Source organism: Dissoconium aciculare, assembly GCF_010015565.1.
Source record: "Dissoconium aciculare CBS 342.82 unplaced genomic scaffold K489scaffold_3, whole genome shotgun sequence".
NCBI classification, from domain to species: domain Eukaryota; kingdom Fungi; phylum Ascomycota; class Dothideomycetes; order Mycosphaerellales; family Dissoconiaceae; genus Dissoconium; species Dissoconium aciculare.
Window position 1 is genome coordinate 2,084,547 of NW_022984953.1, and position 15,940 is coordinate 2,100,486.

At 53.0% G+C, this 15,940-nt stretch overlaps 5 protein-coding genes across 5 annotated transcripts; 2 read left to right on the top strand and 3 right to left on the bottom strand.

Annotated features, from left to right (window-relative positions):
* The first annotated feature begins 271 nt into the window (after window positions 1–271).
* K489DRAFT_162012 (uncharacterized protein) lies at window positions 272–1,802 on the top strand. Its single transcript, XM_033599303.1, has one exon. It carries the CDS (start codon window positions 494–496, stop codon window positions 1,631–1,633), a length of 1,140 nt encoding a protein of 379 aa, XP_033462609.1. The 5' UTR covers window positions 272–493; the 3' UTR covers window positions 1,634–1,802.
* On the bottom strand, window positions 1,676–3,257 carry K489DRAFT_378109 (ribosomal protein L22). The gene has a single exon (XM_033604322.1). The coding sequence runs from the start codon at window positions 3,079–3,081 to the stop codon at window positions 1,972–1,974; it is 1,110 nt and encodes a 369-aa protein (XP_033462610.1). The 5' UTR covers window positions 3,082–3,257; the 3' UTR covers window positions 1,676–1,971.
* Window positions 3,258–3,359: 102 nt separating this feature from the next.
* K489DRAFT_378110 (uncharacterized protein) lies at window positions 3,360–4,329 on the bottom strand. Its single transcript, XM_033604323.1, has one exon. The coding sequence runs from the start codon at window positions 4,133–4,135 to the stop codon at window positions 3,809–3,811; it is 327 nt and encodes a 108-aa protein (XP_033462611.1). The 5' UTR covers window positions 4,136–4,329; the 3' UTR covers window positions 3,360–3,808.
* An 844-nt stretch (window positions 4,330–5,173) lies between these two features.
* Window positions 5,174–9,883, top strand: K489DRAFT_162041 (uncharacterized protein). Its single transcript, XM_033599304.1, has 2 exons — window positions 5,174–6,094; window positions 6,164–9,883. Exons 1-2 carry the CDS (start codon window positions 5,293–5,295, stop codon window positions 9,778–9,780), a joined length of 4,419 nt encoding a protein of 1,472 aa, XP_033462612.1. The 5' UTR covers window positions 5,174–5,292; the 3' UTR covers window positions 9,781–9,883.
* Window positions 9,884–10,766: 883 nt separating this feature from the next.
* On the bottom strand, window positions 10,767–15,219 carry K489DRAFT_408213 (uncharacterized protein; the record flags this gene model as incomplete). The annotated part of the gene is made up of 2 exons (XM_033607455.1): window positions 10,767–12,302; window positions 12,370–15,219. 2 exons carry the CDS (start codon window positions 15,217–15,219, stop codon window positions 10,767–10,769), a joined length of 4,386 nt encoding a protein of 1,461 aa, XP_033462613.1.
* Window positions 15,220–15,940: the final 721 nt, after the last annotated feature.

Here is a 15,940-nt window from a genome sequence, read left to right on the forward strand (position 1 = left end):
ACTGCTGCTTCCACTCCACGCGATGAACGTCCGAGGCAACGAAGCGATGTTGGGATCTATGTAAATCTCCTTCGCAAGTGCCCAGGTATTTATGGAGGTAGTTGAGGAGCTCAACAAGTATGTAGCAATCAAGGGCGCACTGGCCAACCAAGCAAGAATGACGTCCAGAAATCCGCAACGTGATTTCCAATGGCGGGGATATTTATTGTATTCATAGCCCCATTAACAAGATCACGCGTAGTTCCTGTATGACAAGACGAATGTGACATATTAGATATTCCTTGTACTCTTCGTAGTTCGCTTGTACACGTGAAATGAAAACTCGGCTCGACTGTAGTGCGGCACAAACACATTATCCTGCTCGTAGTCTAGACATCGAGCGTGCAGACGTGGACTGACGCGAGTACCAGATAACTGCGCTTAAGCTAAACATATACCTGGGAAGATTTCACAATCAAAGACAGTTGACCCAGCGCCCAGGTCTTCCGCCTTGATGTCCATAGATATCAACTGGGAGACGCTCACCTCCGGGCCTGATGGCGCGGCCTTGGCCGATACCGTTCGTGATTTCATCCATGACCGCTTCCAATCGATTCCTCTTCCCAAGCTGATCCGCTCTGTCAATGTCCATAAATTCGAGTTCGGAAAGACTGCACCTGAGATCGTGCTCAAGGATATCTGCGATCCGCTGCCTGACTTCTATGAATCCGACGATGAAGAAGCGAACAGCGATGCGGATCCAGCGAAGGACATGAGCCCAAGGACGGAAGAGGCACCCCCGACCACCAGAAACACTCGACCGAATGCAAGAAATGTACAAGCCTCAGGTCGGACATTTCCCGTGGATCTACAAGGAAACTTGGGCAATCTACCGGCCCCTGGACTCATGCGTGCGACCTCGAATTTGGGATACTTCCAGCATCTTTCGGCCGGTCTTTCGGGCTCTCAGACACCTCTGGCCGCTGTGGCCGGCGCGCATTTTCAAACAGGACCCCCACCTACCTCCGGAAATCACCATCATCATGCAGAGTCTTTCAGCTCGATCTCACCGCCTCCATCGGATACTCCGACATCCTTACGAGAGCACTCGTACTACGAACCTTCCAATGAAGCAATCGCCGACGACCTCGATGGACAGTCTGAGGCAGAGAAGCCTCAACGACCGGAAAGCAGTCCCGAGGATGTCCAGATAGTATTTCACGTCACGTACTCAGGCGATATAAGATTGTCCTTGACCGCTGACGTGTTCCTCGACTACCCAATGCCGAGCTTCGTCGGCATTCCTCTGAAACTACGCATCACCGGCATCACGTTCAACGGTGTGGGCATCGTGGCGTACATCAAGAAACGAGCACACCTATGCTTTCTCAGTCCGGATGATGCAGAGGCGCTGGTCGGAGGTGAGACGCTCGAGTCTCTGGACGATTCAGGCGAGAAAGACGACACGGCTCGTCCGAAGAAAGTGGGCGCGCTTCTCGAGGATATCAAGATCGAGAGTGAAATGGGAGAGACGGATACAGGGAAGCAGGTCCTCAAGAACGTCGGTAAAATCGAAAAATTCATCTTGGAGCAGGTTCAGCGCATTTTCGAGGACGAGTTCGTGTATCCAAGCTTCTGGACATTTTTGGTGTAGAAAACAATGCCATCTGGAGAGGTATCAGATGCTCGTTGTACCATGAAGCTATCACGTAGGAACCGTTCCGCCCTCGTCCTAATTGCCTGTCCCGTTTTCTGAGGCATAATGAGATCAGGCGCACGTACAAAAAGTGACGTTCTGAAAAGTGGAACAAAGAAAAGTGTTTCCGCTGACTGAGCAGCCTTCGTCTCGACAACTTCCGAATAGAAGCAACGCATATGCCCCGTTTATAGGTACAGCAGGATTTCCCAGCCTGCGACTGATTTAAATGTACATGATGCGATTCAACAGCATCTCAGAGAGGTCTACCTATCGCAGCTCAGAAGAGAAATCGATCACCAATTGTACCATGCCCGGTGATTCGTGAGGGGTCGATCGGGTAGGTGCTGCCAAACCCTCGCGCCCGTCCGAGCCTTCTTCCTCTTCTCTTCCCGCTCACTCCACTCTCGTATCCTGGTCTTCTCCTCTTTCAAGACGACACTGAGACTCGTGAAGGGTGTGCGCATGAGGTAAACTCTGCCTCGAGCGCGATAATCCGGCAGTTTTCCGTAGGGGCCACGTCCGACCCAGGCCTGGTCAATGTAGATATCCGTTGGGCTCGAGACCTTGTAGCGACTGCCAGACTTGAGCTGGATATCGACGGGGTTGAACTCCGGTTTGATCTCTTCGAGTTCTTCTTTTCCTACTTCCGCCAATAATGCTTCCTCCGATGATTCCTCCGCCGATGAACCTTCCTTGCTGACCGGGCTGGTAGCATTGAGGCCAAGACCCATACCGCGCATGACAATGGCCTGATCGCGAGCATACTCGAGTTGTTTGAGAACCTCTCGCGCAACAGCTTTCTTGCTGAAACGCATTTGAACAATGGCATCATCAATCCTCTTGCCAGCGATCTGCCGGGCGAGCATGCCCAACTTCTTGACCGATGTCTTCATGTTATGGCTCCGTACCAAATGTTCTCGCTCCGTCCGTTTTATCACTAGTTCTCTGTTCACGCGCCCTCTGCGCCGAACCGTTTCAACGACCTTCTTCGCCATGAACCTCGCACGCTCCGCTGGTACGGGATCAAGCACAGCTGCGAGAATCGCCGGGTCTGCAAGGTTCTTCATTTCATCTTCCTGTTCCTTTCTGGCGTCGTTCAATTTCTCCTGAGCGATCCGATCATCTTCGAAAATCGAGCTTTTGTCCAAGGCGCCCGATTCAGGCATTGCTTGCGCCTTTCTTTTGACTCGTGCTTGCTGTGCTGGCGAGAGTACCTTCTTGGCCATTCTCGCTTTGTACTCGTCGAGAACGGGATTGCGGATTGGCTTGTCACCGCTTTCGTTGGCATCGACTCGAGTCTGCTGTGAGAAGTTTCGACATGGGAGAGGTGTGCTCAGAGATATCCTTTCGGCGAAGACTCGTTTCATGCATTGCGTCACGAGACGCCTTTGAGACGTCGACATATTGTGGGTTGGGTGCTCCTTGCGGATGCAATGCACACGCCAGAACACTAGGTGTTGAAGGAGGATCAATTGATGGAAAATGCCTGATGCCGTTCAAGTTCGTGCCCGTTGCATGAGCGCCAGACGATCGGAGAGTGACATTGTCCGCGGTCGATCCCGCGGTCAAAACTTCGGCGACATCCCCATTTAGAAGCGAACCAAGACACCATGAACATCCGAATAATAATAATGCTCGGATATATTGCTGCCTGAGGTATGAACCATTCCTGCCCTATCTAAGCGGTATCCTGGTCATTGGTACAGAGGCAGGGAGGAATGAAATATGCAGGTTTGTACCTTGCTCCGGGACGATCGCATCGCGTCGGAATCCTGCGACTGAACGAATATTGCATGTCAGACACGGAACGTCAGTCTGTTCTGCCGGTGATCGCCCTGGGGAGTGTTGCAGCGCCGACAGGAGATGGAGTGCATCACATGCATCTCGGCGTGCGCTGCAAAAGAATCCGGCAAGTTTACTCTACAAGTATGTTCAGTGTTCACAACAAACAGAGCCGACCACCGCCCAGACGTCCATGCAAGGATCATTTTAAAAATCCCGTGATGGCTGCTGGGCACCGGACCCCCGTCCGCCGATGGAGATCGGGCTGTATGTGCCGTGATAAGTTGTAATTGTGTTGAGCACCGATGAAACAACCTTGGGATGCAGTCATGATAACCCGGGTTCCTGTCAATGGCGCAACGATGAGCGGAGCCAGGCACGATCGATCCACGATAACAACCTGGTAATACCAGTGGTCATGTAGGTGTTCAATGGTCTGGTGAATAGCATTGAATTCTTCAGGAAGTTATAACCGAGGGCCGATCTCCTCAACCACATCCGACCCATGTTGCGATGACGCCTCCTGAGATTCCACGTCATGCATGTACTTTGGCCTGTTGAAGGAAGTGACTGGATACGGTACAACACATATCCTGCTGAGGATTCTCGACAAAGTTGACTCCTGTGGCTCGCGCGGGTACTGGAAGCGAAGATCAGCAGAGCAGCCAAGAACATTTGTTCAATAGCTGCCACTGCGATGTCGGATTAGTCGATTAATGGAACCAAAAGTCCGTTAATGGGGAATCGATGCTCTCTTCATTGCAAGCGAGTTCAACGAACGAACGGTGTCATCACCATATGTACAATGCAGGCTGTAGTTTACTCCTCGAGCTGTACCTGGCTTGAAGTGGACATGGATGCGAATCAGCTGGAGGTTGGCGTGAAGGTGGAGGTGGACTGTACTGCGCTGTGCTGTACTGTACTGTACTACTGGAGGGAGACGAGGGAGCTCCAGGGCTGGTTTGATTCGGTCGGGCGCAACTCTTGGCTACCGCCCTGCCCTGCCTCCGCCGGACCAATTGCCCGGTCAAGATTCAGAAAAAGTGCGTCCCAGTCCAGTCGAAGGGTGCTCTGGTAGTATATACAATACTTCACGTGAAGGATCATCCGTACGCTGCTCAGGTGCAAATATCGTTGCACACCTGGGCAGTCTGGTAGTTCAGAACCAAGGCCGAAGCCCACATCATCAGTAGAACCGGAGAATTCAGACGAGAGTTTCATCTTCACGGGCACGTTCGCTGATGACAAAACACCCATCAGCATTCAGCAGCGGGCGTCATCAACCACCATCCGTTGTCTACTGCACACCTGCGCGCAACCTGCAACCTGCCGTCTCTCCTGCTCCTCCTCTTCCTCCACCTTGTTCTCCTCACCTTTATTCTCGTCACCACCGACACCACCACGGCGCATTTGGTCTTTTGTCTTTTCTGCATTTATCCGCTCAGTACACGCGCGAGCGCCCCCGAGACTGGTTTTTCTCCGCTGTTCTCCATCCTTTCGCAAGTGTGCGCACTCATTGTACAGCTCTGCCTTGTACTCACCTCACACTTTGTCAGCCGCATCGAATCATCAAACTTTCGCTTCCCGTCCGTGAGCGGCTGGTCTAGACCTTCACTCAGGAAGTGTCGCAATAAACTTGTGTCAGCTCATCCTTCGACTGCTGCAGTGCCGAGTGTTGCGCAACGCCTTGTTCGCACGCCTAATTCATACAGTCATCGAGGCTTCCGTGACTCGCTTTTATATTGCCTTGGACGTTTGCAAATGCAGAACGACCACACCGCATCTGACCAACTGTGTGGATCGTGAAGCGCTCTTCATCCGCCCTCCGCGATATGAATATCAACGCGCTCCTGTCGCCGGACGACAGCAGACACGCGAGGCCTGTGCAACCAACACCCGCTGCGCCAGCGAACGAATATTCACAGACCCAACATCAAGGGCACCAATATCAGCCTCATCCTAATTCCCAACAATATCCGCCTTCAGATCCATATCAGCCTCAGCAGCAGCTGCAACAACCGCAGCAATATCAGCACACTTATTCGTCGCATCATGGAATGCTAAATCATCAACCGCCTCATCAAGAAGCACACCAGCAACAAACAGCCCATCAACAAGCACCCCATCCTCAAGCAGCTCATCAACAAGCACTCCATCAACAAGCACTTCACCACCAAATATCCCACCATCAACCATCTCATCAGCAATCGCCACATTTGCAAGCGCACCATGTACAGGCTCATCAGCAGCAGCAGCAGCAGCAGCAATACCAACAGCCTCCACCTCTGCCGCAAGCTAGTAACTCTCAGCATCGAGCCCGACAATTAGCGTCCAGCAGCAGACACTCGCCTTCGGGCCTAAGCCACGAGGTATCCCGGTCACCTGATCGTGTAGATTCATCTTCAACGCAGTATGCAAACCCTCCCATCCAGCATGTCGGCGGCAATTCCAGGAGTGTAAGGCGTCAAGTCCTCAATGCAGAGTCGTCGCCGACAAAGGGACTGGGAGACGCTCATCAGCGCCCACAGCCCACAAGCAATCCAGCCCCGACTATGAATTACACAGGACCTGTGTCGCATCGTCCTGCGGCTCCCCATCGACCCGTGTCAAGCCCTCAGGTGGACTTGGCTCCTGGTGAGTAATTCAACCCTATCCTCATTGATGATCTGTTGTACGTGCGCTTCTCGGCTGACCTCTCACTAGATCGCGCGTCAGCCCACCATCGTAAACAAGCTCACCGGGCCCAGTCCGCAAATGATGTGCGAAACACTGAGCGTCGCGATACGCAACCATCTCCGCTGCCGTCTCCGTCTGCAGCAGAACCGCATCCTATCGTTCGCAACCTTTCCCGGCAGTCTCTTGCCGAACTGACCTTAGCTGATGCGCCTGCTCCAACTCCGCCGCCACGTGATGTCTCATCGTCAGCCTTCTCAGCAGCTGAATCTAAGACTGTGACTGAGCTCCTGAGTTATCTGGGATCAAATCCGTATGCGTACGACCAGCATGTGCAATTGGTGGGCTTGCTCCACAAAGGATTTCTTGCTCACGTCCATTCATCTGATACGGCTGCTTCTGCGACCCACGCCAAAGACTATTCCTTGTTGGTAGAACTTCGGCAGGCACGTGAGGCGCTTGACACCCGCTTTGCGGTAGGCGAGGATATATGGTCCGACTGGCTCTCCGATGAAGTTCTTCTCGCGACTTCAACTGAAGAACGTATGACTGTGACTGAGCTTTTCCAAAGAGCGGTTCAAGATGAGCCAATGTCGGTAAAGCTTTGGCTAGCGTACAGCGAATGGATAGCGGTCAACCACGCAGCTTGCTATGACTCTTCTGGTTCGATAGCACCAGGTTGGACTGCAGAGAGCATATCAGAGTGCCAGGAACTGTTCACTAAGGATACGTTGCGAAGCGTTCTGGAACAGGCAGTCATTGCAACCCGTTGGCGAATCGACGAGAGTCACCTCCTTTGGTCCCGCTTAGTGCCTCTGGTCCTCGACGAGCTGCCGCAAACGCCATCGTCCGACGACGTGGAGCGTTTGCGCACATTCTTCTTGCAGCGTATGCAAATACCACATGCCGAGCCTCACCTGATTGAACAGGCGTTTTGGTCGGCGATTTCGAGGTTTCAAGGGGCGGAGTGGGAGACCGTCATGGAACACGCAAAGCACCACGCCGAATCTTCAAAGGAAGAATCCAATAGACGTAAAGATGGTGAATTCTCGTTGCAGCGAGCGACGCAAGAGTCAGATTCTCAAGCAATACGGAAAGCGTTCGAAAAGTACTTGCTAGCCGAGAAGTTTCGCAAGCCCCGGGGCAATTTCTACTACGAGCTTCGATGCGCGCTCTACGAGCGAGCTCTACTCCGGTTTCCAGTCGAGGCTGCATGGTGGCTGGACTACATTGATTTCGCCATGAGTGCTCCGGAATCGGAGAATATTTCACTCTTACCTCTCATCGAACGAGCGACTCGCCACTGCCCAGGCTCTGGTGACCTGTGGTCGCGGCGCATCCTCCGTGCCGATGTAGAACGAAAATCACGAGACGAGGTAGAAGCCATCAAGCATCGTGCTACTAATTCTGGCCTATTGGACCTCGGCGGCATGGAAGAAATGGTTAAGATGCTACAACAGTGGTGTAGCTACCTACGTCGCCACGCTTTCAGTCGTATCAATTTAGAGGATGACGTCGACACTGCCGAGTTTGGAATCATGTCTGCTCTCGATGATATCCACCAAGCTGGCAAGATGATCTACGGACCTGATTTTCCCGGAGATCCTCTATTCAGGTTGGAGCAAGTACAAATCAAGTTCTACACCGAGAGTCGGCGCACGGACGAAGCTCGCAAGATTTATGAGTCCCTCGCCCAGCAACAGCTGTACGCACGATCGTACGATTTTTGGAACAAGTATTACAACTGGGAACTATGGCTCTGGGGATTTGACCGACTGGTAGAAAAGCATCGAGTGGAGACTATCGAGAACGGACCGCATCGCGCCACAAAGGTCGTGCAGAAAGCACTTGCTCAAAAGACACTGGATCTTCCTGGCAGTGTTTTGGAGCTATATTTGTACCATTTCCAGCAGCATGAGTCAGCAGAAAAGCTGCAAGCGGCGTTGGTCGATTCGAGGAACTTCACGCTGAGACTCGCCAAACAAGCTGCCAAAGAGGCTGCAGAGGCTGCAGAACTACAAGCACAATATGCGGCAGCGGCAGTCGTCGATCCAGTATCTGCGCAGGTGAAAGAAGAGCCTGTCAAGGGAGAGAAGCGCAAGCGCGAGGAAGAAACCCTGACAGATGACAATGAGAGCGCAAAGAAACCAAAGGTTGATGGGGACGATAAGGTCGAAGGAGATCACGGCAAACGCGACCGCGAGCACAACACCGTTTCATTGAAGAATCTCCCTATTGGAACAACAGAAGAAGACATCAAAGACTTCTTCCAGGACTTTGGCACCATACTCGCAATCAATGTATTACCAATCATCGGAGCTAACGACAGGTCCACCACTGCTACAGTTGAATTTGAGTCTCACGCCGACGCGACATCATCTATCATACGCAGTGGTAAGCAATTGAAGGGGAATGAAATCACCGTTCACAGCGGTGGTCAAAATGTCCTCTACGTCTGCAACTATCCGCCCGAGTATAGCGAGGATGACATTCGAGGATTGTTCAAGCACTATGGGGAGGTCGCCAGCGTTCGATTTCCATCTTTGAATCTCAATTCTCGGCGTCGCTTCTGCTATGTGTCTTTCCTCACGGCGGAGATGGCGAAGAGCGCCGAGGCGGCTGTAGATGGAAAAAAGCTTGACGGCGTGCACACTCTGATTGCCAAAATCTCCGATCCCAATGCGAAGAAACACCGGAGCGGTCCCCAAGAAGAGGGCCGTGAGATCTTCGTGAAGAACATCGATCGCAACGGGACTGAAGAGGAGATCAACTTGTTCTTTGCCGAGTATGGCAAAATCGAGTCCTTCCACCTTCTGCGCCACGTCAATAAGCAGTTGACCGGTACAGGATTTTTTGTGTACGAAACTGCAGGCGAAGCCAACGCGGCCGTCGAAGGGGCAAACCAAAAACCGTTTCGCGACCGCGTTTTGACAGTCCAGTTGTCGACGCCAAAGGGCAAAATCGCTCCCCTTGATCGTATGAAAAAGCAGGATATTCTCATCAAACAGCCTGGCGCAACTCCAGAGCCGGCCGACCGTAACGGCGACACTCATGACCGTCGTGATTCCGACATCTCGATGTCCACCTCGACAGCACCCCAACAAGCCGATAGCGAATCTCACAAAACCATTCGTGAACGCAAGATAGCCATCTTCAATCTACCTGACACGGTCAACGATGCGCGAGTGCGTTCAGTCATGGAGCACTATGGGCCCCTTACAAAGATTCAGATGCGTCGGGACATTCAAGGCGCGATCGTGGAGTTCACCAATCTCAAGGATGCCTTCAACGTTCGACAGGGCGTGGACGTCAGCAGTCTCGGAACTGGGGTCGTCACAGGTGATGTCGGCGACCTTTTAGCAATAAAAAAGAATAAAAAAGCGGCTGCTGTCGGCGGTGGCAGTGGTGGAGGCAGCGCTCTCTCAATGATGCCGACTTCCATCGCGAAAGGTCTCGGTGGAGGACGAGGGCGCGGCGGACTAGGAACGAAGCGAGGCGGTGGTAGAACCCCGTACAGCGCTGCACGCTCGGAAGAAACGCCCGCAGCTAGCAAGACTCCTGCCGCAACCGTCGACGGTGAAGCAAAGAGCAATGCGGACTTTCGACGCATGTTTGCGGCATCTGCGACAGAGAGCAAGGGGGAATGACAGGCGGCGGGGCCCCAGTAGCTTCTTTTTGTACAACATCTTTTATTCAGAGATCAGGGAACAATCGTTTTGTGGCGGCGTTCCACATTGAAGTGAAAAGAAAGAGTTTTGCATTTGATCGAAAGTTTTATGCCAATCTATTTGACCACCCGCGTGCATTCGAATTTGCTCTTCAATCCACAAGGAAAATTATTATGTGTGACCAATGATAATAATTTGCATCTCTCACGAGGACGCGAATCGCTTCCCTATACCACGGACGGACTCGGATGAATCATGCACTTCGTTTAGAGGAAGAACGAACCCGCCTTGTCAAGGAAAAATCCAATGTATGCTCGTAAAGAAATGTAGAGTTTTTACAGCACTAATACATAATTACTCCAACATAATCCAACAAGCAAAGAAAACCCGGCGAGGCGTTACTAACCAAGCCGTCACACGAGCACAATGCGTGTCTCGTCTTCTCCTTTCGCCAGCGGCTCAGACCTGACGTCTGCATCCTCCTCGACTTTTTTTATGAAAAACAAGTTTTAAGTGCGACATTAAATGAAGGTACGACGACATTGTGGAAAAGAAGAATCGAAGCGTCGCAAATGTGAGAGCTCGCGAGCAACCAAGAGGCATAGCGTTTTGCCGTTTCCAAAGGCCGCAATGAAAAAAAAGTACATACACATAGGGGAAAATAAAGATAAAAGTGTTCCTCGCGAAGAGGATGAAATGGGAGAAGTGGTCTGAAAATGACAGGCTGCCAGAAAAGGCGAGGGCGAAGAAAATGAACTAGAGAAGGAGTCGTTGGAAGGCGCTGAAACGCAAGATTGGGATTGAAACCCGGGAGGGGCACAGACGTCCGTTGTGGTTCTGTGTCAGCTCCTGGATCCCATCAGGTTCGAGAGAAAATCTTCGAACGGGCAGAATGCAAAAAGCGAGAGCATAAGGGGTTGAAGGCTGGGGGCAAATCAGACTGTGTCAAGTAATGAAGAAGTTGATCACATGTCCAAATAAGCCGATTTGGCCTCTCGGCGCGCTGAGTCGCGTGCAAGACGACTCTTGGGCGTAAAGATCGCCCACCATTTCCGCTTGCCTTCGGAACCTGCGAGTGTGGTGGCACCCGTGGCCTTACTGTTGCGGCTGTTGATCGAGAGCGGGGTCTGTGGCGTAGACTTGGTGCGATTTACGGCTGCTGGGAGAGCAGAGGGCGTATCGTTGTTGGTCGCGGCGATCGCGGCAGCTGTGGCTCCAGGGGCGGCATCCTGAAGCATATCCGAGACGGTTCGCGGAGGCTGTGGAAGTGCGGAGAGTGTGTTGTCGTCTCGGTCGACCCCTCGTTTCGCCACACTTACGGCATCGGCTCCGTGGGTGTTGAGGACCGGTAAGGCGGTGTCGGAGTGCGAAGGCGCGCCGGCGCCGTTTGGCAACGGTCGATCCTGAGGCGGCCCTGTGGTGCGAAGGAAGTCTACCATGCTCTCCTCGGTCCGACGAGGCCTTGGAAGTGCAGTGAGAGGGTCATCTTCTCCGTCCTCGAATGCAATGTCTGGAATTAAAGCCGTAGAGGAATTGGTCCCGCGCAAAGTGGGCACGGCCGGTATCGATGACTTCCGAGGTGGAGGTATGATCGGGCCGCTGAGACTTTGCGGTCGCCCGCTGTGCGCGGGATGGACGAGCTTGTCGGCGTTGCTCGGCTCGTGCATACTGAGCTTGCGCAATGATCGCCCTGAAATCGATCGGGCCCAGGATTTTCGTTTTTCGGTCTTGGAAGTTTTGGTCGATGCAGCCTCAGAATCCGCAGCGATGCGATCGCCGTACTCTGTCAATTGGTCAGAGTCCATGGTTGTCCGGAATGGTGCCACTGAGCGTGAGATGCGATGTTCGCGTGAGCCGCGGGGCCCGTTGCGGATGAAATCAATGAGGTCCGAGGCGCCGGCCTTTGATGTCTTTGCGTCACGAGGAGCCAGCGACTTTCGCTTTTCGGGTAACAAGGGTACTGGCGGGACATCGCCGCCTGGCACAGGCGCCCTCGTGGCACTTCGAGTGGACGCAGCGCCTGGCGATGAAGGTCGGGAATTCGATCGCCCTCTGAAGCTGTTCCGAATCGAATGCAGTGAAATTGTCGACCGACGCTTCGTACTAGGAAGAGAGTAAATCTGCGACTCTTTTGTTTGCTCTTCACTTCTCTTGCCGTCTTTGTCAGGACCAGTGGATCGAATGAAGTCTGCGAAATCTTGCGTGGAATCAGTCTGCACCTGCGGCTCGCGCGCGAACAAGCCACTCCTTCTATGAATGCTATTATTGCGGGTAGGAGGGCGACTGATTGATCGGCGTTTGTCGGCCTTGCTTGTAATGTTTTCTGTTTGTTGCTGCGAGTCTTCTACGCCATCGATGGCGGATGCAGTTGCTCGTTTGACAGACTGACTGCGACTCAACCGATCGTCGCCTGCTTGCGATTGGACGTCTCGTTGAGCGGACCCATTTACCATACTATCGCTGCTGACCTTCGGCGGCAAAGTGCGTTCCCGCTCGGGTGACTATTACCAGAATTAGTTTCATCCGGGGAGCGCCGGCCGGCGTTCCGGCTATATATTTGGTACTTACCACGCCTCCTCGAACGTTTTCTGGGGTCAGTGTGTACTTGACCATATCTCCGCCTTGCACGAACATGTCGAAATCTTCTGGGCCTCTGATGCTCGCACTTGTAAGTGGATTTGACCTTTCATCGTCCTTGTTCGTTTTGCTGATGTTCTTTTTATCGGCCAATTTCTGAATGACTGGATGATCCTGCACTGGCATAACGGGTACTACCTCCGTTGACTTCTTGCCTGAAGGCCAAGTGCCATTTCTATCCAACGTTGCGCTAAATGATTGTCGCCAGGTGGATTTCTCCGGGGCCTGTGATTGTTGTTGAAGCCCATTTGCAGGCACGCTTTGACGATTTGAGGCCCTTTGTTGCGTTTCTGTCGACGCGGAGGGCTTCTCGGCTTCCCAAGATACTGGGGACACTTTGCGGTTTGAGGAATCTTCTGCGTCTAGGTCATTTTCCAAAGCGTGAGTCGCATTTGACGATGGGGACGCCTCGTCCATGCTGAGTATGAGGCGCGAGTATCGTCGTGGATTTGCGGCGCCCGTATGCTTCGTCATCATTTGATCTTCAGGGGTTTGCTGTCCACTGCGTGGTGCTGCAACCGGGGAATCTGCGGTCTGCGCGAGACCGATGGACTGAGGGCGAGCATCGCGGAGGTCTTCATCAAGGACTTCGGTGGTGATGCTTCGTCTTCCGCGCATATGCGATTGTACTGACTGCACAGAGTTGCGGTCATTGCCAGGAGCTGTAGTTTTGGGAAATAGTGAGAAGCTTTGTTGACTAGCGGTGGACTCTGGCCGAGCTGGCGAGTCAGGCAGTACGACTGGATCAGGTGAGTTAGTGCGTGGCTCCGCTGCCTTGATCTCTTCCGTCCTCTTGTTACCCTTCACTGAGAGTCTGTACTTTTGCCTCTCCAGCTCCTCGATGTTTCTGCGAGTGATAAGCATGTCGCTATCGCTTTCAGTGTTGTCCAAATTTGTTGCAGTTGCGGCGTCGGCAATGGGCACTATCGACGTTGCTTGTTCCTCGTGGGCCGCGCGTGCTTTTGATTCTCCCACGTCCGACCTTGGTACTGCTGCACTTTCCACGTTCCGTTCATCCGCGTGCACGTCAACCGCTTCCGATTGTTCGGCTTCCGGAACCTGATCCGCAGGGCTCTTCTGCTCGGATTTATTGGATATCAGGCGGTCATCAGAAACCACTTCTGTCTTGATTGAAGATCTACTTCCGTCGCGGAACGTCAAGGCTGCAGCGGAAGCTGGTAAAATGTCCACTAGCGGCTCCTTCTCTTTAGGAACGGGCTTATCGCCCACCTTTTCTCCACCCGACCCGTACACGAAGGACACTGCCGCTGCCGCAAAAGCAGACGCACCAGCTACAGCGCCCGCAACTAAGCCCTGATTGTCCTTGGAGGCCGCACCCGGCTCCTGTTGGGGCGTATTCGATGCAACATCATCGCCCTTTTCCAAGGGTTCCCGGCTTGCAGTGATTACGTCCTCGGAAGCGGCGCCGTTTTCCAGGTAGATCTCTTCCTGATGAGCCCGGCTGCCGCTGTCCTCTGTCGTGTCCTTATCGACCAGCTTCGTCAGCCTCTCCGCTGCCCCAACGACGACATCTGTCGACTCTTTCTTTTCCGTTGCAATTTCGCGTAGCGTAGGTAATGACCGCGAGCGGAGGCGGACAATGCGATATGGCAATATCAGTGAATGTTTGAAATCCGATGAACTGCGGCGGTGCGTGATAAAATGCTCCTTTGGAGTGCGAAAGCCATCGGATTCGTCGTCGCTGGGATCACGCGCTAAACCAGGAACTTCGATCTCGTCAATATCGCGCTGGCTGTCGATCATAGGCAACGGAATGTTGGCGGCTAGTACATGCTCGGGGTATGATGCGTCCGGAACATCGTCTCCATGAGCGCTCTCCGCGTCGTCTTGACTTGCATCATCGGCATGAGAGGCGGTGGGGGTATGATCGTCCATCTCATGTGCCGTTCCGAAACTGGCGTGATCATCACCCCCTGTGCTGGATGCGATCGTCATGCTGTCCCGCTGAGATCGAGCTTTAAGGGAGATGTTGTCGGTTGTCAGAGATGACCCGTTCTTCGCACCGTGAATTGCTTTTCGCCAGTCCCTCCACGCTTGACCAAGCAAAGTACTCGTTGCCAGCTGTGCCATGTCGTTGTCCTCAACCGTGATATTTGTGGACTTGGACAAAGGAGAAGTCTGAATAGGAGAGCCGTCTGCGGTGATAAGTCCAGCCCGCTTCTGTGCAATCTGGTATGCGGTCCGTATTATTGAGTCAGAGACCGCTTCACATAGAGCCGTCAAAAACATTGCTACGCCCCATGAGACTGTGCCTGAGAAGTGATCTGCTGTTCGATCATCGTCATCGGAATCATCTCCAACCTGACCCAGCCGACTGTACATCGCAATCCGAGATCTTGTGCTCCTGAATCGTCGAAGCAAATCATCGTTATCAACGATAGTATCCTCTTGTCTTGATTCATCCTGCTCCCCGCTAGCCGACAGCTCGTGCGACCCCAGAAGATCATTTACCTCCTCCCTCGCGATGTTGGTAAACGAATCCGTATGCAGGATGCCGGTAACGGCAGGCTGCACTGCCCACAGACCCGTTGATCTGGCATTGAGCAGCACATTGTATAGGACCCAATCGAGGAAATTATTCAGTTGGCTCCTCGACGATTCAGAAAATTCCACCAGGCCATGAAAGTCTGCGAGCGTTTGTGCAATCCCGGATTGTGCGACGTATGCTGGCGGTGGGCGGATCTCCTGTAAGGGACCAGGAACTTGAGTGTTTTGAAGCGGGACAATGTCGCCGGGCGACAGGCTCGCGCTGGTCGACATATTGATGGGCAGAACAGTCGAGCTGTCTACATTGCGCGCCGCATTGTCAAGTTTGCGCGAGCTGGTCCGCCGTCGTCGCTGCTCCAGAGGATGAGGTTGGTGGAGGGAATGCGGTGGTCCTGGGAAATATGGAAACTGCGACACGATTGGCGAGATCGCTAGACTCAAGCTAGCGCGACGACTCTCCATCCAAGCCCTGGAATCTGCAATAATATCGAGGCGGGAAAGGTTAATAAGACTGGAAGCTGGAGTACCCCTGCGAGGAACGTGCTGCGCTTGACAGGCTAGCTTCAATCCGCGAACGGTCTTGAGAGCACGAGAGATGAAGACTGCGGTCGTCGCATGAAATGTGCAGATTGAAGATGATTTTCGCCCACGGCCACTAACAAGGATCGGAGCGCATATTTGTTACTAGAGCAAGTTGTAGACTGTAGAAAGGACAATGGTACAAACAGGAACCGCGTCGAGCCGGATCGTTGACGATCATCCAGGGGAGTTGTTGACACACCCCGGCAATGTCTGCTTCCACAATAAGCATCACAATCGCATGTGCCGCGATAGAGTATCGCGGTTGATGGGATCAGTGACGGCCTGGGGTCCAGCATTACCGCCACGCGCGCAAACCAGTTGCTAAACAGATTCGAAACTGTCTGAGATTCGTACCCGACGTTCAGCGAAATCCATCATGTCGGTCGGGCGTTGTAAAACCGCTACAAATCCA

Excerpts from the sequence above, each read along its gene's own strand:
- K489DRAFT_162012 (XM_033599303.1), top strand. The coding sequence starts at position 494 with ATGTCCATAGATATCAACTGGGAGACGCTCACCTCCGGGCCTGATGGC.
- K489DRAFT_378109 (XM_033604322.1), bottom strand. The coding sequence starts at position 3,081 with ATGTCGACGTCTCAAAGGCGTCTCGTGACGCAATGCATGAAACGAGTC.
- K489DRAFT_378110 (XM_033604323.1), bottom strand. The coding sequence starts at position 4,135 with ATGTTCTTGGCTGCTCTGCTGATCTTCGCTTCCAGTACCCGCGCGAGC.
- K489DRAFT_162041 (XM_033599304.1), top strand. The coding sequence starts at position 5,293 with ATGAATATCAACGCGCTCCTGTCGCCGGACGACAGCAGACACGCGAGG. Across the intron at positions 6,095-6,163 it reads TCAGGTGGACTTGGCTCCTG|ATCGCGCGTCAGCCCACCAT; the intron begins GTGAGTAATTCA and ends ACCTCTCACTAG.